This window comes from Bos grunniens, chromosome X (genome assembly GCF_055505025.1).
Source record: "Bos grunniens cultivar Pamir isolate PY7600 chromosome X, Bosgru_T2T1.0, whole genome shotgun sequence".
NCBI classification, from domain to species: domain Eukaryota; kingdom Metazoa; phylum Chordata; class Mammalia; order Artiodactyla; family Bovidae; genus Bos; species Bos grunniens.
The window spans coordinates 31440122-31465630 of NC_141194.1; the positions used below are offsets into that span (position 1 = coordinate 31440122).

At 35.9% G+C, this 25509-nt stretch overlaps 1 protein-coding gene across 21 annotated transcripts in view; it reads right to left on the reverse strand.

Moving 5' to 3' along the window:
- DMD (dystrophin) overlaps positions 1–25509 on the reverse strand; it is a 2667987-nt gene that overhangs the window by 1447349 nt on the left and 1195129 nt on the right. For all 21 annotated transcript variants that reach the window (XM_086387503.1, XM_086387509.1, XM_086387510.1 and 18 more), the window contains 3 exons: positions 25211–25391; positions 5964–6109; positions 1237–1449 (listed from right to left, as the gene is read on the reverse strand). In XM_086387503.1, coding sequence (XP_086243629.1) covers positions 1237–1449; positions 5964–6109; positions 25211–25391 — 540 coding nt within the window. The remainder of the gene's footprint in view (positions 1–1236; positions 1450–5963; positions 6110–25210; positions 25392–25509) is intronic.

Here is a 25509-nt window from a genome sequence, read left to right on the forward strand (position 1 = left end):
AACTAAGATCATGCCACCAGGTCCTGTCACTTCATGGCAATAGATGGGGAAACAATGGAAACAGTGACAGACTTTATTTTCTTGGGCTCCAAAATCACTGCAGATGGTGACTGCAGCCGTGAAATTACAAGACACTTACCCTTTGGAAGTAAAGCTATGAGAAAACTAGACAGTGTATTAAAAAGCAGAGACATTACTTTGCCAACAAAGATCAGTCTAGTCAAAGCTATGGTTTTTCCATTAGTCATGTATGGGTGTGAGAGTTGGACCATAAAGAAGGCTGAGTGCCGAAGAATTGGTGCTGTTGAACTGCGGTGTTGGAGAAGACTCTTGAGAGTCCCTTGGACTGCAAGATCAAAGCAGTCCATCCTACAGGAAATCAGTCCTGAATACTCATTGGAAGCACTGATGCTATAGCTGAAGCTCCAATACTTTGGCCACCCGATGCGAAGAACTGACTCATAGGAAAAGACCCTGATACTGGGAAAGATTGAGGGCAGGAGAAGCGGACAACAGAGGACGAGATGATTGGGGGGCATCACCGACTCAGTGGACAGGAATTTGAGCAACCTCTGGGAGACAGTGAAGCACAAGGAAGCCTGGCATGCTGCAGTCCATGGGATCGCAAACAGTTAGACACAACTGAACAACAACAAATACACACACACACACACACACTCACTCAGAAAATTCTTTATCACTGAGCCAACAAGCAAGTCCCCCAGCTCTAGATAACATGTTACAATTAAAGCCGACATATGTGAGTTAGCCTGTGTGTGTGTATGTGTGTGTGTGTGTGTATATATATATATATATTTTTTTTTTTTTACAACCAAAATAACAATGTATTTTTCAGGAAAAAAAAATATTTCCTGCACTGCAAGCAGTCTCCTTCATCGCAAGTGGATTCTTTGAGACACCAGAGAAGCCTTATTCATAAGCTAAATAATTATTTACAGGATAACAAGACTAAAAAGAAAATGGGTTTTGAATTGAGCTGAAAAGTTTTTTTAATTCCTGTTGGTAATGGTGGGAAAAAACTAATTCTAAAGAAAATCAAAGAAACAGAACTCTTAATGCCTTCTTAAAATCAATAGCAAACTACTGTCCTTCGAGACAAATTTGTATCTTTTGGCCTTATCACTGACTTTAAGGGACTATGGCTTTTAATTGTATAACTCACCATTAGGAGAGAAACAAATAAAAATCAATATAAAAAGTAAAATCTTGAATTACCTGAAGTTTTCGGAGTTTGGCCATTTGCTCCTCTAGCTTTTGGCAACGTTCATTCATCTGGGCAGAGAGTTTCTTCCACCGACCCTCAATGTCTTCAAATTCTGACTGATATCTCTGGCTTATATAAGAGGGTGCTTTCCTTGACATCTCTTTCACAGTGGTGCTGAGATAGTTTAGGTCATTTTGGTGCTCTTGCAGAGAGCTTTGTAAAGCCTCAAAATTAAAAAGAAAGTGACTTTATACTAATTGATGAATATTAATGAGTTTAATTGTTCAATTTCATTGATGAGTTTCAGATAAATCAAATGTACTTAAAATGAAAGCTATGTGGCTCAAACATTTAAAATAATAAATGATGTAACATCAGATGTGAAATAATTAGCAACTTAAATTCTACTTTCAATCATAAGAATAATTTACACATTATTTAGTAATATTGTATTTATAAATCTATGCCTATTCTTATCAACAAAGTGGAATATATACAAAACTGTATCTTACTGAAACAAAGAACTTTAGCTCATCTAATTTTATTACATTTTATTTGTATATTAATAACTGCATTTATGATTCAATTAATGGAGTTTAACTTAATTATAAGTAAACTTAATTATAAGCCTTTAGTAAGATAATTTCTAATCTTCATAGATAAAAATATAACTAAATAAGATTGATATATGTGATAACACAGCTCTGAATAAGTTAAATCATATAGATAGTTTACTCATGCCAGTTAACGGAAGTTTCTTATTTTGTAGTATTACCATGAAATTTTCAGATAATTTTTGGGAGAATTTACAAACATCATTTCACATTTGTACTGTATAATCTATTCCACCCCTTATAATAGGAAGCATATGTTTAGGATTGCTCTATTCAATATTTATTTAAATGTTACTTTCTGGTTATAAATTAATAAAGCTTTAAGATTTTAAAATGGACAAAATACCCATTACATACAACTGTTTTTAGATAAATTTCCAGGTCTTTTTTTTTACTAAATAGCTGATCATATTTTATACTCACATACACATAATATGTAAAACACATAATCTTATGGTTGTATAATATTTACTTCATGATATGTAAGTTATTTTAAATTTATTTTTATTTTATTTATTAAATGTTACACTTGATTATTTACACAATACATAGTATGCACATACATTTTAAGCTAAGCAATTTATTGTGAACCTTGTCCGATGTCATTAAGTAATCTTCAAAAACATAGATTTTAACTGCTTCTGTAGTTCTTTTAACCATTTTTCATTATTACTTGTATAAATTAATTTTAACTTTTCTACTCTTTTCAGTTCAGTTCAGTCACTCAGTCGTGTCCGACTCTTTTTGAGCCCATGGACTGCAGCACACCAGGCCTCCCTGTCCGTCACCAACTCCCAGAGTCTACCCAAACCCATGTCCATTGTGTCGGTGATGCCATCCAACCATCTCATCCTCTGTCGTCCCCTTCTCCTCCTGCCCTCAATCTTTCCCAGCATCAGGGTCTTTCCCAATGAGTCGGCTCTCTGCATCAGGTGGTCAAAGTATTGGAGTTTCAGCTTCAGCATCAGTCCTTCCAATGAACACCCAGGACTGATCTCCTTTAGGATGGACTGGTTTGATCTCCTTACAGTCCAAGGGACTCTCAAGAGTCTTCTCCAACACCACAGTTCAAAAGCATCAATTCTTCAGCACTCAGCCTTCTTTATAGTACAACTCTCACATTCATATATGACTATCAGAAAAACCATAGCCTTGACCAGACGGACATTTGATGACAAAGTAATGTCTCTGCTTTTTAATATTCAGTCTAGGTCTATCATAACAATCCTTCCAAGGAGCAAGTGTCATTTAATTTCATGGCTGCAATCACCATCTGCAGTGATTTTGGAGCCCAGAAAAATAAAGTCAGCCACTGTTTCCCTATCTATTTGCCATGAAGTGATGGGACCTGATGCCGTGATCTTAGTTTTCTGAATGTTGAGCTTTAAGCCAACTTTTTCACTCTCCTCTTTTACTTTCATCAAGAGGCTCTTTAGTTCTTCACTTTCTGCCGTAAGGGTGGTGTCATCTGCATATCTGAGGTTATTGAGATTTCTCCCGGCAATCTTGGTTCCAGCTTGTGCTTCATCCAGCCCAGCGTTTCTCATGATGTACTCTGCATATAAGTTAAATAAACAGGGTGACAATATATAGCCTTGACGTTCTCCTTTTCCTATTTGGAACCAGTCTGTTGTTCCATGTCCCGTTCTAACTGTTGCTTCCTGACTTGTATACAGGTTTCTCAAGAGGCAGGTCAGGTGGTCTGCTATTCCCATCTCTTTCAGAATTTTCCACAGTTTATTGTGATCCACACAGTCAAAGGCTTTGGCATAGTCAATGAAGCAGAAATAGATGTTTTTCTGGAACTCTCTTGCTTTTTCAATGATCCAGTGGATGTTGGCAATTTGATCTCTGGTTCCTCTGCCTTTTCTAAAACCAGCTTGAACATCAGGAAGTTCACGATCCACGTATTGCTGAAGCCTGGCTTGGAGAATTTGAGCATTACTTTACTAGTGTGTGAGATGAGTGCAATTGTGCAGTAGTTTGAACATTCTTTGGCATTGCCTTTCTTTGGGATTGGAATGAAAACTGACCTTTTCCAGTCCTGTGGCCACTGCTGAGTTTTCCAAATTTGCTGGCATACTGAGTGCAGCACTTTACTTATTTTACACATGATAGTGTGTACCTCTTAATCCCATGCTCTCAATTTGCCCCTCTCTCCTCTGGCAACCACTGGTATATTCACTATATCTGACTGTTTTCTTATATTCATTTATGTATAATTTATTTTTGCAATTTCATATGTAAAATGATATCCCATTCTGTAAATTTGTACATCCTTTTCAATTTGAGCTACAGTTTTGAGCTACAGTTTTTCATAGTAATAATAGTCATCATTTCTTTTTATGGTGACTACCTGATTAATGACTTACTCAGACAGATGTTTTCCTTCTTTTGTTTTTCTTTAGGATTGGCTCTGGTACTTTTACAATGCTGTGATCACTTCCACTGATTTTTGTGCTTCCCCATCATATATATGTAAAGAGTTTTATTAAAATTTTCTACAAAATGTATGCCTATTAAAACGTTTTTGAATTTTTTTTTTTTTTTTTTTTTTCAGCAAAAGAGACACTGATGTATAGAACAGTCTTATGGACTCTGTGGGAGAGGGAGAGGGTGGGAAGATTTGGGAGAATGGCATTGAAACATGTAAAATATCATGTAGGAAACGAGTTGCCAGTCCAGGTTCGATGCACGATGCTGGATGCTTGGGGCTGGTGCACTGGACGGCCCAGAGGGATGGTATGGGGAGGGAGGAGGGAGGAGGGTTCGGGATGGGGAACACATGTATACCTGTGGCGGATTCATTTTGATATTTGGCAAAACTAATACAATTATGTAAAGTTTAAAAATAAAATAAAATTAGAAAAAAAAATATGAAAAGAAATTACTGCAGGAGAAAAATACATGATATATTGAAAATAAATTTATTCCTTTGTCCTCTGTAAAAAAAAAAAAAAAAAAAAAAAAGTTTTTGAATTTTTAATCTACGTAGTAGTTTGCTTTGGTGTAACATTTGACACAAGGTTCTGACTTCATTGTTTTCAGTAAGTTAATAATTCAGTTTCTCAATGATAGTTATAATTGTCCCTTCATCACTGCTTTATGAATGGAAATATACTCTTCCATTCATCTGTGTACATTTCTTATATACTTAACCCACTCCCCTAATCGCTATACCTGTGTACTGCTGTGTTCTTTTACATTTATAGTTCTATTAAGTCACAGAACTCTCGAAGTAAATTTTAAAATTATTCCAGGTGTTGTAAATAACAACATAAAAAGGAAAAAAGATTAAACAGTTATAGTTTGCTTTGTATTATAGAAGAGGAAATGGTTTAATTAGGATGATGTGTACTGGGAAATGTTTAGAGATTTCTTTGAAGAAATACTTCTAAAATTATTTTTTTAATAAATAATATTCAATTCCCAAAACAGAACTCCTGATACAACAAAGTTAAAGTTTTAACTTGTTTTCTTAATTCAGAAAACGTGGACATATTATCTCAGCTCTTAAAATATAATACACAAATGTGTTTTAATGCCTTACAAAATAAAATGTGATTAGATATACACCACAGGTTTTTCAGAATTAGTAGGAAAGCATCCTAAAATCTCATACAAATTACATCTTTCATTTCCAATATTAGCATTTTATTTCCTAATATAAAACTGTTAAAATACACTTAATAGAACTCCAAAAACTAATTATAATATTACATAAAATGAGTTTAAATTAAAACTAATTTTAAAACTACATTAATTTTACTACTTTCTGGTTGGAAATATGAGCTATAAGTCAGCAAGCAAAGGGGAGGAAATAATACCAGAGCTTTTATAATAATCAAAATCTATGTTTCTGAAAATACACACTAAGCAAGAAAGAATATATTTCATGCATAGATCATATCATTGTCTTCAAAGACGGAATCTTTATCTTAAGGAGAGAGGCACAAATACATTAAATATTATGCTTTTATAGCCTTCATTTTTTCAGCTGGCCAACTGTCATACTTGCCACGATTATTTTAATTCTAGTATTGTATTAAAGTTATAACAATGTGACTGCTTGATAGATGAGCAAGACTTGAGAGGTGTATCAAGATTTATAAAAAGTCACAGACCTGTAACTCCTCAAGTCTCTGCTCCATGATCTCGTATTCAGTGACAGTAACCTGAGGTATCGAGAGTTTGGTTTCTGACTGTTGGATCCACGTGAGGATGGTACTCATGGTATCCTGATACCGCACGGTGGGTAAAGTGTCCAAAACTTTATCGAAAGGGGAAAAAACAGAGAAACATTTAACCATTTAAAATTTTGTTACTTGTCTTTCTAAGTTGCCCGAAAACTCAATCATACTAATTACAAATATTAACAAAACGTGAAAATTTGAAAATATAGAGTAGAATATGATTATGACAGAAACTACGCATATATGGCATTCAATCTTGCAAGATTTGCATGTTAAATGAATGCTTTTTCAGTTGAAGAAACGGAGCAACAGAGTAACTTGTCCAAAAATGGAGCGACAGAGAGGCTGAGTAAGTTGTCCGAGGTAACACAGATGGCTGCTCGGTGATCCAAGGAGATAGAGCTCATGTACATTTGACTTTGAAGGCTATCCTCTTTCTATATTATTTGCCTTGAGGGAAAATAGTACCATTATCTACAGCAAATGATATTTTAAATTATATCATTTCATATCTTATCTTACTAAAGAAACAATTTTTGTGTGCTCAATGTGTGTCAGAAACCTTAATAATGATCACACATATTATGACTCTTAATTCTTACAATAAACCTCTGAGACATGCATTTTTATTCCATTTACATTTGAGGAAACCGAGGTTATAAAAGAAAGCCAACTGATTTGCTCACAAACATCTAGTAAGTGTCATAGCCAGGATTTTCAGCCAAGATTATTTAATTTTTTGGGGGGTTCAGGATGAGGAGCACGTGTACACCCATGGTGGATTCATGTTGATGTATGGCAAAACCAATACAATATTGTAAAGTAAACAACAAAAAAAATTAAGTCACACCCGCCAACAAACAATGCATTTTCTCTAACATGTGTATATATATGTATACACACATACATTCATTCCAATTATATATAGGGAATAAAAGTATATATGGGAAAGTACAATGTGTGCATTGTATATAGTTATATATGCTTAAAATCTAAAATGCATGTTTATATATACTATTTATTATTATATATTATTTTCTATTTTACACACACACCCATACAGATTATGTGACTAGTAGCTATACTGACCATGTTCAAGGTGGAGAATTTTGTTAGAAAGCTGGAAATGATAAAAATGATTTTAAGTGGTTTAAGGAGGTTAAAAAAGAGATTATACTAAACATGCAATAAGTGAAAAGTAACAAAACAGTGGACGGGTTTCAAAGCAGATTAGATAAAGCTAAACAGAGAATTAGTAAACCTGAAGATAGGCCAGAAATAAATTTTATATATATATATATATGGAATGAAGCATGGAGGGACAAAAGAACGGAAAATCAAGATGAGAGAATAAAAGACATAGAAAAAAACAGCAAAATGAACATAAATGTATCCTAGAATCACAGAGAGAGATGTGGGACAGAAGCCATATTTGAAGAGATAATGGCTGAGAATTTTCCTAAATAGATAAATCCACAGTGCAAAATACTAGCTCAAATCACTAGATCAAATGACATTATTTAAACCATATTATTTTTAACAGATAGCATATGGGTTTCACTTCCATATACCAATTCCTTCTAAACTAAAGGAGAAGAATGTAGGAAAGTATTTTGCATGCTAATCAGTGGGGTTTTCAAATGGAAAGTACATTTTTAGAAAGTGTGTTAGAGAGGGATACTGAGAATTGCACTCAACGGACTTCTATTTATTTGTCCGTTCATGCCCAAATGTATTTTTAGAGGCCTTTGTCAATCTGAGCACTTTTGATTTCATATGGAAGGACGTCAAAAGGTCTCTGGTACTTTAGACCTCCCTGCTTTCTTTCATACAAATAATGTGTTTCTGTCTCTACGGACGAGATACATTTGAATGCTAGGTAATTATTTATAAAAACAAAGATGAATCTCAGGAATAGTACTGAAGTAAAGGACTACTTAGTTATGATGAAGCAAAGAGTTAGAAGGAGATGGGTGTATGGGTAGAGACGCGGAGGAGGTATGTTGAACTGAACAGTGCTACTTTCCCTTGGGGCAGTGATTGGGAAACAACATTTATTAGAAGCGTGCCACGGGTGATATGCATTTTATCCAGTTCCATTTTATCCAGATGATTAATATATGTCAGGAGAGAAAGATAAGTATATAAAGTGTTGATAAAAATATTAGGATTACTTTTATTTGAAAAAGATCAAGAGGTTCTTCTATGAACATCAAACAGAACTGCTTCTCCATTCTGTTTGTACAGAAACAGGCTGTGTAGCATGACAATTAGCAAGTCTGATTTTGCAGTTCAGTAAGCCTGTGCCTTGGAATTGGTTCTCCATTCACTAGCTTTGGCAAATTACTTAACATTGGAGCATCTTTGACCTCATTTATAAAAACAGGGATGGAGATACTTTGGGGAGAATTAATGGAAGTCATTTATTATGTCTTCATTCAGCCAATATTTATTCAGTGCTCTGAGCACCAGGGAAGCAAGAAGTAAAAATTTTAAAAGCAAAGTCTTGGCTTTCATGATGCTCAAAATCTAATTGGTGAGTTAGGAAATTAACAAACAAATCAAGAGACTGTATGACTAATAGTAATAAATGGGGAAATCAGTAGAAATAAGTGGGGAAGATCCTTCTGCAAAATGCAATAAAAAGGAATTTAAGATAGAGAATTAGATATGGAAATCTTGGGGTAAATGAGGATTTACAAAAGGGTTGGTGAGTAATCAACAGATTAGCAATGGAAGCCACTATCATCTTCAAGATCAGAGAGACAAAGGGAGGAGGTGTGAGACTGCGTCACAAGAAACCAATAATTGGAACCACCCAGTAGGAGCTGAATTCACAGGGGTCTTCTCTTTGGGGATGCAGAGTCCTTGAGGTATACTGTTTCCAGAGGGGGCTGCAAATGGAGGATTCATTCTCAGGCAGTGATGGAGATGCACCCTTAAACAATGAGAGGGGAAGAGAATATTGTAGATTCTCTCCTCTTCTCACCTTCAGTATCCTCCAAGTGTCTTCCACTGACTAAATCAAGCAGGTAGCCAATTTAAACGAAGAATCCTAGGAAGTGTAGTTTTCATGGGACGAGCAGGGAATGACACTGAGAACAACAGAGAGACAAAATATCTCCCTGGAGATGGTGGTGAGGGTGGACATGGAGGGAGGGAAAGGAATTCGATAGGAGCAATCAAGTACATCAGTGGTTTTAGCAATATTCCATTTCTTAAGTAGTTCAGTATGCAGTGCAGATTTCTATTTTTTCATTATTTGAAAAAAGCCTATATGTTACAAAAACTCTTTGAATAAAAATATAAAATAAAATTAAAAAGGATAGAAAGTGACTAGACAGTGAATAAAAAGTCCTCTCCTTGGAAGCACCACTTGAAAACAGACTTAAAAGCACTGAAGGAGGGAGCCTTATGAATACAGAAGGAAAGGTTTCCAGGTAATGTTAAGTCTCTGGAGGAGGAAATGGCAAACCACTCCAGTATTCTTGTGTGGAGAATCACATGGACAGAGGAGCATGGTGGGCTACAGTCCATAGAGTTGGATACAACTGAAGTGACTTAGCACAATTACAAGTCTAACAGTCCAAAATGGGAGAACACAGCAAGTATAGCAAGAAGAAAGTGAGCAAAGTAGAGTGTGGGGTGATAATAGGGCAGGGGAGTCGTTGGGAACTATGACCACAGAAGGCCTCTGTAGACCTTAATAAGATGCCACATTTTATTCTAAATTTGTCTCTATATTTGCTTATTACTGAATCCACTGCTGGGTACATAGTATATTTGCTATTATTAGTAGCTAGAAGGGAGATGCAAGATAACAAGAAAGTGAAAAGGACACACTCAGGGCTAAGCAGAAAACTGTAAGAGTTTAACACAAAGTTTCATCTAGGTTAATAATACTCAATAGAGACACTCATGTTCTTTCATTTGCGGAGAGGGAGTAGTTTCCTTTGAACGAATCTTATATTTGAGAGAACCAGATACATAGCCAAACCAAAGATATTGCTCTAAAATAATTTATACACACACACAAAATGTTCACACATGAACACATAGTATGCAAGCATATGAATATTCTAACACACACACAGAGTGAATTTGAAAGTTTTTCCCACTGTATCCTACAAAGAGAGTTATGATCAGATGAAAAATCAAATCATAATAGATAAAGAATTGAAACATGTAAGATATCATGTAAGAAACGAGTTGCCAGTCCAGGTTCGATGCACGATACTGGATGCTTGGGGCTAGTGCACTGGGACGACCCAGAGGGATGGTATGGGGAGGGAGGAGGGAGGAGGGTTCAGGATGGGGAACACATGTATACCTGTGGCGGATTCATTTTGATATTTGGCAAAACTAATACAATTATGTAAAGCTTAAAAATAAGATAAAATTAGAAAAAAAATAAAATAAAAATAAAATAAAATTAAAAAAAAACAACAACAAAAAAGGGAAATGGTATCAGAAAATATCAAATTGTTTTGTTTAGGTTTATTTAAACAGCCTTGTTTCAGTACTGGATAATACTAAAATGCCATGGACGGAGAAGCCTGGTAGGCTACAGTCCATGGGGTCTCAGAGTCAGACATGACTGAGCGACTTCACCAATACTTAGTGGTCATTTAAATATATATATGAGGCATACTTTATTATATTACACAGCTTATTAACTATGTATTTGGAAAAGTGTTTAGACTATACTGAGGATAACCTTGGTATTAGTAGTATCCTGGGGAAAGACTGTAAGTGTAATTGTACCTACATTAAATGAGGAAATAAAGATTTTCAGATTTGTTAGCATATTACCAAAGTGATAAGGTAGCATAGCACAATACAAGTAAAAAAATGGTTACTTAACATATTTTATAATGCTACAGATTGTCCAAACCTCAGTCAGCATCCACCTACATGTAATAGATCAAAGGAGGGAGGAAAGGAGATCGATCAATTGATCGATAGATAGATAATCAGACAAAATGCCATAAAGTGAAAAAATCCATTATTTTCAGCACAGAGCACCACACAACAAAAATCCCTAAAATCCAAAAGATGAACACAGAAATGTTCTAAATTATTAAATGATACATTTGATCAATCTTTCTCCTATTAACTAACAGAATTCTAGCTAGATGTTAGGAAATAACGACACCTTGGTATTACTATTTTTTCCTTCTGTTACTTTAAACAATATGTTAACAAAGCATGCATTATCTTGCATTAGTCAATGAATAATTTACATCACACAAAGTCTCAGGTTCTCTTCAAAATCCTGATGAAGTACTCAATCCAGACCACCATTGCATGTGGGCTCTACATACCATGCTGCATGGATGGAAAATCTTATTCTGTATTCTGACTGGGGATATTTGGACACTTCTTTTCCTCGTTATCTGCATCCTGAGTAAACGCCCTGGCTGTTTCACAGGTGCAATGCTTTGAGGAGAGCTAGAACTAAAAGGACTCTGTTGGAGAGGGAGAGGGTGGGAAGATTTGGGAGAATGGCATTGAAGTATGTATAATATCATATATGAAACGAGTCGCCAGTCCAGGTTCGATGCACGATACTGGATGCTTGGGGCTGGTGCACTGGGACGGCCCAGAGGGATGGTATGGGGAGGGAGGAGGGTTCAGGATGGGGAACACATGTATACCTGTGGTGGATTCATTTCGATATTTGGCAAAACTAATACAATATTGTAAAGTTTAAAAATAAAATAAAATTAAAAAAAAAAAGGAGACCTAGCAAGTCCATAGTTTCTGAACTGCCTACCTCACTACCCCTGTATGGGTTCATCAACCAGGAAATCCTTACATCTGAAGAGCTGTGGGAATAGTTACCCAATGGGCTCCAATCTCACCTTCCAGTCCACTTCACTTCTAAGGGAGGCCCTGATTTATCTTCCCTTTTTTAGCTTCCTTCTGATCTTTCAGTTTAATAAGAAGGGAAATATTTCAGTTTCTGAACTGTTGATCTTTTTCTGTATAACTGCTTCTGATCAGTATTCCGATGCAAGACGTCAAGTCCTCCCGCTGAGAGCTAAAGTAAACTCCCACTCTATTCTGAGAGAAGACAGGGCAACTTGCAGAAAGATCAAATGCCTTTGTTAGTATCTCAGAGGTAACTTATTTAGCTCAAGCAAAAACCCACACAAGGAAAGAGGCTTCCTAACCTCTCCATGTGTAATTTTGCTTCCTTTCAATCTTTCTTTGTTTCTCAGTGTCTAAAAATGCAAAACTGATGTATGATTTTATATCACAGCATAAAATCCATCAGCATGGTCTCAGTTTTCTCCTGTTAATGTCTGGAACACTCTCCATGGCTCTTAAGAAGTCCTTCTAGACTGTTGACCTCTCTAGGCTCACTTTGCACAACTCTCTGTCTCTGTGCTCCATGGACACAGGACTTCTGTCGTTCTTAGCTAGCCAGCACCTACTACCCTTAGTCTCACTAATTCCTTCTCATCTTTCAGCTTCTGTGTCCACCAGGTCATTCTCAAGGAAATCTTCTCAGATCTTCCCAGCCCGGATAAGGTTTCTTTATTTAGTTTCAGAGGCCTGGCCTTAGACTTTTCCATCCAAACACGCATCTCAGATGTATAAAAATAGCCATGATTTTGTGATTAATGGCTGCATCTTTCCCAGGATTACAAGCGTGATGAGACCAAGGAACACATGGTTTTAGTTTAGTGACCTATCCCCAGTGACCACTATCTTGCCATGCAAGGACTCAGTATTCATTGAACAAATGACTGCAGGTTAAAGAGTATAACCTTGAGCATAAAAACAGAATGCTTTGCCAGCAACATAGAAGGAAACCTGTGTTTGGTGAAGCATAGAATTTGAACATGAGAAGAAAGAATTTACCTGGAGAATTCAGACTATTAAGGCTTTCTAATTCCTATGGAGCCTTCTAAATTCTGAATAGCTCAAATTGACTTTCTTATTTATCTCTCTTATCCTTTCTCACTGCAGTGGTTTCTAGATTACTAAGGTAGATTTTCTTTAACTCCAATGATTTTTTTTTTCTGGAACAATTCATTTCTGAATTTAAAATTTATTAGTCTGGATAAAAATGAACAAACAGCAAAGAAAACATATAGTGTGCCTCACATTGTAAAGACAGAGAAAGAGAGGATGAGACAATGCACACACACACGTTTTTTTGTTTTCTCCTGGAATTCTTTTGAAAAGGGAAAATATCATGATCTAAATTCTACCATTTTGAAATTGGATAAAGCAACAATTTTTATCACAGTCTAACCAGGAATGTTAGATTTATATGGAAATATGAGCACCACAGCATAAAAAAAGTCTCTCTCTCTCTCTCTGGCTCAGTGGTAGAGAATCCACCTGCCAATGCAAGAGTGTTGTGTTAGTCGCTCAGTCGTGTCCGACTCTTTGCGACCCCATGGACTGTAGCCTGTCAAGCTCCTCTGTCCATGGAATTTCCCAGGCAAGAATACTGGAGTGGGTTGCCATTCCCTTCTCCAGAGGATCTTCCAGACCCAGGGATCAAACCTGGGTCTCCTACATTGCAAGCAGATTCTTTGCCATCTGAGCCACCAGAGAAGCCCCATACCCTCAGAAGGTGCTCAATATTTGCTGAATGGATGAATGTTCTAAGAAAACAAGTACTTGCCTCAATCCCCCAACAGGCATAGTATATAAAATTCATAACAGCATAATTTATAATTACAAAAATCAGAACCCACATGCCCAGAGAATAGCTATGCAAATTAGAAATTAATGACACCATAAAATGCTAAGTAGCCATTAAACATTAAAAGTTTACTGAGAATATTTATAAACCTAGTGAAGAAATAGATGCAGGTTCAGTCCCTGTGTTGGGAAGATCCCTTGGAGAAATAAATGGCAACCCACTCCAGTATTCCTGCCTGGGAAATCCCATGGACAGAGGAGCCTGGTGGGCTACAGTCCATAGGGTCACAAAGTCAGACATGACTTAATGACTAAACAACCACAACAACTCTCTCTCATATACATGAGAAATATCTGTGTATATTTAATATTTACTGTATTACATATGATTTATTAATTTATTATTTCAAGTATTTATTGATTGTCAATTATCTTTTGGCCTCTATACCTTTTAGGAATGCAATAATGAGGACAAGAGAGTTTTTGAATTCATTAATTTCATATTTTACTCATGGATCCAGATACTATTCTGTGAAAGTCAAAGTCGCTCAGTCATGTCCAACTCTTTGCGACCCCATGGACTATACAATCCATGGAATTCTCCAGGCCAGAATACTGGAGTGGGTAGCCATTCCCTTCTCCAGGGGATCTTCCTGACCCAGGGATCAAACCCAGGTCTCCCACAATACAGGCAAATTCTTTACCATATGAAGCTTCTATGGTGGCTCAGATTTTACTCATGGAGCCAGATACTTTTCTAATATAGTTTTGATCAAATTGTAATTAATTTTAGAAAAGAGAAATATAGAGTATTATGACAGTGAATAATAGGAACATCATATATAGACTGAGAGCTTATAAGGATTAACTTTTGAAGAAAGATATGAATGAATAAGAATTAGCTATGCTAGGGCTCCTGGGAGAATTCTATACGCAAGATCTAAGGTAGGAAAGCCTATGCTGTCTTCAGTACATGAGACAGCAATATGGAGTAAGAAGAATAGAAGCATGAATGAGGCTGTAATTTGAGGCAGGCAATGTCCATATTATGCAGGGCCATTGAGGCACCTTTAAAGTCAGAGCAAATGGAATTCATTGAACATATTACACACACAAAGTGTTATGGCTACATTTTCCTTCAGAAAGACAATTCTGGTTGAAATGTAGAATACAGGTTTCTCAGTATCAAGAATGAACATAGGGGAGATAATTTAGTGGTCCAGGCAAAAAACCATAGTAGTTTGGAGTTATGTTATGATAATAAATATGAAGTTTGGATGTGAGCGCTATTTAGGAGATAAAAAACACAGACATGGAAATGGGAGAGGGAGTGGGTGGAGAACAGGGAATATCAATGATGATTCTGAGTCTCCTGATGGTGCAACTCCACAAGTATTGGTTCTTTTCTGTGATGTTAGAGGGACCAAGAAGGAAGTGATTGTTGATTTCATAGCTGCCCACCAAGAGCTTATCTTTCTGGAACTTACTGGGATGTCTAGATAAAAAAAGGTTAAGGAAGTAGTGGGACATATGAATCTAGGACTTAGAGGCGAGGTCTGCAGATAAAATGTATGACTCTTAATGGGACCTAATTAAACTTAAAAGCTTCTGCACATCAAAGGAAACTATTAGCAAGGTGAAAAGACAGCCTTCAGAATGGGAGAAAATAATAGCAAATGAAGCAACCGACAAACAACTAATCTCAAAAATATACAAGCAACTCCTACAGCTCAACTCCAGAAAAATAAATGACCCAATCAAAAAATGGGCCAAAGATCTAAATAGACATTTCTCCAAAGAAGACATACAGATGGCTAACAAACACATGAAAAGATGCTCAACATCACTCATTATCAGAGAAATGCAAATCAAAACCACTATGAGGTACCATTTCACACCAGTCAGAATGGCTGCGATCCAAAAGTCTACAAATAATAAATGCTGGAGAGGGTGTGGAGAAAAGGGAACCCTCTTACACTGTTGGTGGGAATGCAAACTAGTACAGCCACTATGGAGAACAGTGTGGAGATTCCTTAAAAAACTGGAAATAGAACTGCCTTATGATCCAGCAATCCCACTGCTGGGCATACACACTGAGGAAACCAGAAGGGAAAGAGACACGTGTACCCCATTGTTCATCGCAGCACTGTTTATAATAGCCAGGACATGGAAGCAACCTAGATGTCCATCAGCAGATGAATGGATAAGAAAGCTGTGGTACATATACACAATGGAGTATTACTCAGCCATTAAAAAGAATACATTTGAATCAGTTCTAATGAGGTGGATGAAACTGGAGCCTATTATACAGAGTGAAGTAAGCCAGAAGGAAAAACACCAATACAGTATACTAACGCATATATATGGGATTTAGAAAGATGGTAACGATAACCCTGTATACGAGACAGCAAAAGAGACACTGATGTATAGAACAGTCTTATGGACTCTGTGGGAGAGGGAGAGGGTGGGAAGATTTGGGAGAATGGCATTGAAACATGTGAAATGTCATGTATGAAACGAGATGCCAGTCCAGGTTCAATGCACGATGCTGGATGCTTGGGGCTGGTGCACTGGGACGACCCAGAGGGATGGTATGGGGAGGGAGGAGGGAGGAGGGTTCAGGATGGGGAACACATGTATACCTGTGGTGGATTCATTTTGATATTTGGCAAAACTAATACAATTATGTAAGGTTTAAAAATAAAATAAAATTAATTAAAAAAAAAAAAATGTATGACTCTTAATTTATAAGATAAAATTAAAGCCACATATATTTTATTCATGATTGCCTCCTAGATGTAAAAATGAATTAATTGGCCAATGTGATTTACCTTGTAGCAGCTGAACAGTGATTATAAACCACACGGTTTAACAGTGATTATAAAACACATAGTTGATCTCATTTAAACTAGACATAATGGAGAATACTAGTGAAGGATTATTAATTCTGTTTCAGATTAAAGTGAAAGAAAACAGTCTGGTGCAGAAGCTAGTTGCACCTGAGGGCGATCTTAGTATAAGCTGCTCTACCTACCAGTCAGTGAGATGTGTGTGGATGCTGCCCTTGTGATTCCAATACGGTGGCAGAACTAGCCCTACCCCATCGAGAGAAATCCCGATCTTTTATGGATAGAAATAGAGCTTAAAACTCAACTGATACTTCTTGCTCTTTACTGAAAGCAATAAGACAATAAGCATATCCAATTTAATAACCAACCATCCTAAAAATTCATAAGAGTTCTATTGGCATCATTTGGCCCAGCCCAGGCCCTTGAAAAACTGACTGGGTATTTAACATTTAGCTATATATTGCTTATAAATCATGCATCTTAAAGATTCTTACCACAGTTTCCACAATTCTATTTGCTAAAGTGTCATTTAAAAATACAGATACCTTCTTAATGTTTTATGACAAAGGAAATATATCCTACAAAATTAAAGTTAATCCAAGTGATGGTAGTTTTGGAAGCATGTGTTGTGGATTATTGGGAAAGTAAACGTTAAGGGTTGCCATGTTGTATACCCTACCTATCATGAAAGGTTAAAAAAAGTCCCATTTATCCCCAGTCCATCAGTGTAGTCATGTGAAGGATGGTGATGACCAAGTACGATCAAATTGACATCTAAAAATGTCTTTTGTATTTTTTGTTTAAAAATTCCTCTGCTTTATCCAATTGACTTAAAAGTGTGTGGGGCTTCAGAGAATAGAAAGGAGAGGTGAGCAAAGGAGAGCCCAGACAAGGCAAGATTATTTCATTATTAACTAAAAAAAAGAGAGCCATGTGTAGAACTAAATACTGTATTTTCTGATACACACACGTCTGTGTCAAGGGGTAAAGAATTCTAACTGAAAAGCAAGGTAAACAGATCTACTTTGAAAATTTAGATTTGTTTTCACATTGTAAAACAGAGTAATCACAATAATGCTGGGATCTCAGAACAGTAGGTTATATATGGAACTTTTTTGATAAAGAATCACAACTATATCTCCCACCAAAAAAATGTTGAAACAAAACTACTCAGAGAAAAGAAAGGTACTTAAATGTCACAGAAATGATAGAAGGGAGAGAAAGAATATAGAACTGTGCTGTCCAATAGGGTAGCCACTAGATACAGATGTCTAGTGAACACTTCAAATGTGCTTAGTCTGAATAGAGATGTTCTACAAGTGCAAAGAGACACCAGATTCTGAAACTTTAGCACAACAATAATGTAGAAATATGCCTATAATTTTAAATTTCTGTTTCTATGGTAAAATGATAATATTTGGATGTATCTGTTCAAAGAAAATGTGCAATTAATTGTTTCTTAATATGACTACTAGGAAATTTTAAATTACATATATGTCTTATATTTCTATTAGGCGGTGCTTACATAGAAGATGGGGAAAGTAATCCATTTGGAGAGAGAAAGAGAATATTTATTAGCAGTCTGGAGAGTGACATCATTTAAAAACATTGACACTTCTGCTGTGAATATGAAATTGACTGCAATTTAAAGTTTCCATCACTTATAAGTAGAAATTACTGATGACTTGTATGAGTTCTGTGTGTATGTGTAGAAGCTAACTGAACCAACAGCACTTCTACTTCTTTGATATAGCTACTTTGGAAAAACTTTTGAGTTGAAGTTCTCTTTCTTTTTATTCCATATCAAATATACTCCAACTTCTTCCCCATCCCTCATAGCTAAAAGAATGACAGAGAAACAATGTAACCAAAAACGACCTTGTGCAATTCTAAACCTTATTAAATGACATAAACCATGACATAGTACCAGCATTTTTTTAAAATGTGAACACTGGCAGAAGATGCCTGCTGAGAAAGAAAAGGGAACTCACAGTGATTAACATACTATTGTGATGATTAACTAGTATGTTAATCAACAGTGATTAACATACTATTGATATGAACCGTCCTTGGGAAGGAGGTGGGAGGGGGGTTCAGGATGGGGAACACATGTACACTCATGGCTGATTCATGTCAATGTATGGCAAAAACCACTACAGTATTGTCAAGTAATTAGCCTCCAATTAAAATAAATAAATTACTTTTAAAAAAAGACTTAGCAAAACAACACATCACAAGTATGGAAACTTGAATTTCCAAAACCAACATATAAGTTATTTACTTAGTTTGACATCAAAGGTCTTTTGTGATTGGAATCCAATGAACTTTCAGCCCGAAGTCCCATCATCATAAATACCCTATTTATCAAACAAAACCTGTCACTAATGTCAAGTCTTTGTACTTATGCCACTCCTTCTGCTAAAAGTTCCTGCTGCTCACACTTCATTCCCATGAAGGGTCCCAGATGTGTTCTGACACGAGCAAAGCATATGGGTTTCTAGGGATTTTATCCAAGATCACCTCAGAATTTTTTTAAAAGCCATGTCTCCAATGAATCCCCATCCTTATGGCACCACCCTTATGATGACATGACCCTTAGGGCATAAAGCAAAGAGGAACTAACGAGCCTCCATCAAAGTGAAAGAGGAGAGTAAAAAAGCTGGCTTAAAACTCAACATTCAGAAAACGAAGATCATGGCACCTGGTCCCATCACTTCATGGCAAATAGATGGGGAAAGAGTGACAGTTTTCTTGGGCTTCAAAATCACTGAAGACAGTGACTGCAGCCATGAAATTAAAAGACGCTTGCTCCTTGGAAAAAAAGCTATGACAAACTTAAATGGTGTATTAAAAAGCAGAGACATCATTTGCTGACAAAGGTCTGTTTAGTAAAAGCTATGGTTTTTCCAGTATTCATGTATGGATGTGAGAGTTGAACTATAAAGAAAGCTGAGCACCAAAGAATTGATGCTTTTGAACTGTGGTGCTGGAGAAGACTCTTACAAGTCCCTTAGACTTCAAGGAAATCAAACCAGTGAATCCTCAAGGAAATCAATCCTGAATATTCATTGGAAGGACTGATACTGAAGCTCCAATATTTTGGCCACCTAATGGGAAGAGCCAACTCATTAGAAAAAACCCTGATGCTGGGAAAGATGGAAGGCAGGAGGAAAAGGGGATGACAGAGGACGAGATGTTTAAATGGCATCACCGACTCAATGGGCATGAGTTTGAGCAAGCACAGGGAGATGGTAAAGGACAGGGAAGCCTGGAGTGCTGCAGTTCGTGGGGTCGCAAAGAGCTGGACATGACTGAGCCACTGAACAACAACCAGTAGATCAACTGAAATCTGGATCTTTTCGCAATCAGTGCTCTAATAATCACCTGCTGAACAAATTATTCCCTTTCTACGTCCATCTCAACTTTCCAAACAAGTCTGTGGGCTTCCCAGGTGGTGCTAGTGATAAAGACTCTGCCTGCCAATGCAGGGGACTTCAGAGATGCTAGTTGGATCCCTGGGTCAGGAAGATCCCCCAGAGGAGGCATGGCAACCCTGTCCAGTATCCTTACCTGGAGAATCCCATGGACAGAACAGCCTGGTGGGCTACAGTCCATAGCATGGCAAAGAGTCAGAACTACTGAAGTAACTTGGCATGCACAACCAACCAAGATGGTGGTAAATATAAATTCTATATTACTGAAATATTTATTATGATATAAGGGAAGTGTTTGTGGAGGGGGTTGCTGCATTTTCCTTCTTTTCCACTTTTTTAAATATTAGCCCTTCTGGTTCATCAAACCTATCTTTAAGAACTCCTGCTAAATAAGTGTTCAAAACATTTTTTATTTTTAATGCTCCATTGGCATTTAGCATATGTTCTCAAGATTCTCAAGGTCAGGGAGCAATTCCTGTATCTCATGGCATGAAGCACATATTAAGCTTAAATAAATGTGTCCATTATTCATGCTGTTGGTGGTATTGATAAAGACAACAGTATGAAAACAAAAGGACCATTTACAAACAGCTTTTCTTCTTTTCTTTTCTGGACTTGAAAAGCAAAGTGATACAGATTTTGTCTTCCAGAACAAAAGAATCCCTTTCCTATATATAAAAGTAAATAAGGTCAAGTTTCTGATCTGGAGCTGAAAGAGCTAACTCAGGTCAACCTTTATTTCCCTTCCCAGTCTCTGCATCTTAACAGGGAGTAGTAGGGACTAACAACAGAGCTTGAAATTATGGCCACAGGGAGCACTGTTTGCTGGCCATCCTAAACTTTTTTTCTATTATCTCCATAGGAAGCAAAAGTAATTCTCTGTAATTTTTGGTAAGAGTACTTCCTACTACACCTCCCCAGATGATCAGCACTTCAAGGGCTGCCTGCACTTTTCCTTTATCTACTGTATCACAACTCCAGTCCAAGGTGGTGCCTGTATGGCTACCATTTCCCCTACCTACCTTTTCCCTACCTACCTACTTCTGCTCTGACCCTTCTTCAATCTTTCAAAAATGTGAATCAGATTACTTAATTTCTTTAATTGAAATTCTTTTAGACATTTCAACACTTCTGAAATATAACCTGAACTTTTTATAGGAGCCTCTAGGGGGTAGCCTGCATGAACTCCATTCTGATTTTATCCTAATCTTTCCATGATTTGCTGGTTTCCTCCTTCCAGACCTCATTTCTGTCTTCTTGGACATGCCCAATACTTCCCTACTTTGGGACATTTGTGTGTATTCCCATTTTTCCTAATATCCTTCCTTTAACTCACTATACAGCTGGTTCCTGCATATCCTTGGGGTTTGACTCAAATGTCATCACCCCAGAATAATATTTTCTAAGTGATTATAATCTATGATAATATAATTTAGATATTCATTTGTTCAGTATCTTTATTCCTATAAGCTCCATTAAGACATAAATCTCCCTCCCAATTTTCTCCACTAAATACCTAGTATCCATTATTTTCATGGCACACACCAAGTGTTCAAAACTATGTATTGAATTAGTGTCCATGGGATTTTCCAGGCAAGAATACTGGAATAGGTTTCTTTTTTTAAATATAAATTTATTTATTTTAATTGCAGGCTAATTACTTTACAATATTGTATTGATTTTGCCATACATCAACATGAATCCACCACGGGTGTACACGTGTTCCCCATCCTGAAACCCCCTCGCACCTCCCTCCCCATCCCATCCCTCTGGGTCATCCCAGTGCACCAACCCCAAACATCCTGTATCATGCATCGAACCTGGACTGATGATTCGTTTCACATATGATATTATACATCCTACTCCAGGGGGTTTTCCCGACCCAGGGATCGAACTCACATCTCCTGTGTCTCCTGCATTGCAGGTTGATTCTTAAGCACCACACCATCCAGGAAACCCCAAAGTTTCAACTGTGCAAGAGTTAATTTTAGAGATCTGCTGTACAACACTGATTTACACTTAACACTTTATTTACACTTAAAAGTTTGTTAGGAAGATAAATCTCATATTATGAGTTCTTGTCAATTTTTTTTTTTTAAGAAAAGAAAAATATTGTGTCGGCAATCTAGGGTTAAAGAACAAAAGAACACACTTTTAAAGTTTTAGAAAATAAGAAAACACTTGTTTTGTTATAATTAATGCTGCCACTTCCCCAATGGCTGGTAAAAACAACAAAATAATAATTTCCTTGGCATGATTATATCTCTCACAACTGAAAGGAGTTCAAAGCATATTTCAAACTGTGTTTCCATATTTACATTTAAAAAGAACATTTAATTTCTTCTTTGTTATAATAATGGATTACCCTAACAAACTTTTTGCTATTTTCCAAATTCATCTAGGGTAGAAAATGATCTTTCTGGTTTGCAGTTTCTAGAAAAGGCTTTATCAATTGCTTTGGGAGGAAATGCTACCATTTCAATCTTCTAGCCTTAGGCAACCATTCATTTATTTCTGTCTCTTTAGATCTGCATAGTGTGGACATTTCTAATAAATGTAATCATATAATATATGGTCTTTGGTGAGAGGCTTCTTTCACTTAGCATAATGTTTTTAAGGAAACCATGCTGTAGCATGTATCAATACTTCATTACTTTTCATTACTGAGTATTATTTCATTGTATGGATATACTCAATTTATTTATTCAGTTGATGGGCATATGGGTTGCTTCCATTTTGAGGCTATCATGAATAATGCTGCTATTAATATAGCATTAATATATTCTCCAGTTCTTAAACCATTTCATATATACATCCTTTCCATTATTTGAGCTCTAATGGGTCACTTGTGACATGGGAATAATAATCATATTCTCAAAGGGTTGCCTCTAAGGACTAAGAATGATGGTTTATAAGATTTTTGTTTGTAGACTAAAAATTGCTATCAATATAGAGTACATTTAACTTTTAGTATTATTTTTCATATCATTTTTGCCAGGTACCAACCACCAATTCCTCACACCAATTTTCACCATTCAAAGTACACTTAAAAAGTCAAGTTTCTGTTTAACTGTGAGAACACTAGTGAAGAAAAGGAAAGAGGGGATGAAAGTCAAGACAGATTTCCAGGTCTTTGTGGTAGCTCTTATTCACTGAATACTTAATATGTTCAAAGCACCATGTAGTGATACAAGTAATGAGATTTACTCCCTGGAGTCAGTTTAGGGAAAACATACATATGGCAAATTCCTTGAAAATAATTATTAGTTAACAAAGTTAACTGTAATATGACTTGACATGGTGAATTTTTTACTCACCATTTTTATATGTGTACATAATACATATATATAAATTACATAAAATATGTATATAAATTATATAATCTATGTATAACATGATATATGCAACTATAAATTGCATACACAATTTATAATATTAAATACATATACTACATATAAGTTTTGTATAAATATAAATGGCATATAATTAATATATATAATCCATATTTAATTAATTATTATTAAGGAATCGAAACAAGTTTTCCAAATGATTGTATCACAGTGCTAGAGATATTTTGATTACTACAGTGGAAAGGGGAATATTTTATTTAGACAAAAATGGAGTGAAAATATTTGGCAGTTTTTTATAAACTATCACCATATATATGAAAGATAAAGGGAAGATATGATAATATAGATGAATATATTGATAGCTGTATAGATAGAAGTATATATTATTATGTATTTATATTATAGTATCATAATCCAATATGTTACCACACATCAACAGTTTGAATACCTTTAAAAAAAAACAGGAAAAATGTTAAACCTTAATAAGTTTATATAAATTAAAATAAATTTCAGTGGATACGCTCCTTTGCCAACCAGTTACAGTATAACCATCAACATGTACTTGATTTTAAGGGAGGTTTATGGATTTTGTGATAATGGAAATGCATTATTCTTAAATAGATCAATGTTTGAAAATTTAGGACATTCATTCCTTTCCCCAATTGATTTTAGAGAAGCCCAGCAACAAGTACACTGAAATCCACTAGAGGGAGCTGACATGATTGTAAAGTTGTATTCCTTCACTCCCTATCAGTAAAATAAACTCCTCATCAAAAAATGACTTTGAAGGAAAAAAAAAAAAATTAATCTTTCAATACATGATCTCACCAGGAAATAAAAGGGAAAAAACATTAGAAAGTGAGGAAAGCCCATATATTACACTATACTGATTCTAGAAATGTTATTGTGTGGTAAATTTGTTGCATATTTACAAAGGAAAGCAATTAAAAATGCATGTGTTCCAACAAATTTAAAGTCTCAGTCGAAAACAAATATATTCACTTGTGCTTCTCATAACAACTTTAAGTATAACTTTTAAAAAATATTTTTATCTTAATGCTTTGAAATCTAGTTTTACTCTATACTCCTTTGTGTGTACATATATATACATATGCATATATGTATATGGTGACTCAAAAACCCTTTCGCTGATACTTAAAAGTGCTCAAAAACCTGCTTGTCAAAGGAAATTTTGTCTTCAAAAGTAGGCTGATGAGTAGGGGTATTTGGACTGTGTATTAATATCCTAAGAGCAAATTGGTGAAAGACAAAAGAGACATCCTGAAAAATTTGCTAGTCATATGGTAGGTATTTGCATAACTGCTCCACTCTTATGTTGTATTTTACCAGTAAACGAGAAAAAAGAAGATACGGTATAGTTAGAATGATCCAATAGTAAAATGCAGCCCAAAGAATAATTTGTCCTTGGCTGAGTTTCAGTTGCCACATGTATGCTACAGCTATAATATCTTCATATAAATTGACAGAAGTATTAGCAAGACACCTAGCTAGATATTCTTGTACATGAAGCAAACTGGATTTGATGAAAACCTACTAACAGGGCTTCAACTGATCTTTTATTTCCTTCCATGTTCCAAACATTGGACTGTAAAATTTGCAACTTGCCAAGGAGAAGTTATGCCTATATACAACATATGCTTTATTTGTTTCTCATAGTCATGAAATTATAATGGAGGGAGAGAAATGGAAATCTAACATATCTATTTTCCTACAATAGCATTTCATTACTTGTTACTACAGTTTGTAGGGAGCATGGTTTCTTTGATGGAAATCATTCTTTCATGTCAGTACTTACTCTTTCATAATAAGTAACTAATTAGAAAAATATCAAGTCAGTCATGGTAAGTATTTTTACTTACTTGTCTGTAGCTCTTTCTCTCTGGCCTGCATATCAGCAAAGACTTGGTTAAAATGATTTGTAAAGGCCACAAAGTCGGCATCCAGGAACATTGGCCCTTGTCCTTTCTCTTTCAGGGCTATGCTTTGAATTTTTAATCTCTCGATTTGAGGCTGAAGAGCTGACAGCCGGTTGACTTCATCCTGTACCATAATTTAGAGTATTAAATAACACTGTTACTTTGCATACATTACAGTTTTGCAAAGTAAAGTATTTAAAGGCAGTGATGCAAGCTTAGTTAAAGGCCCTTATCAAAAAATT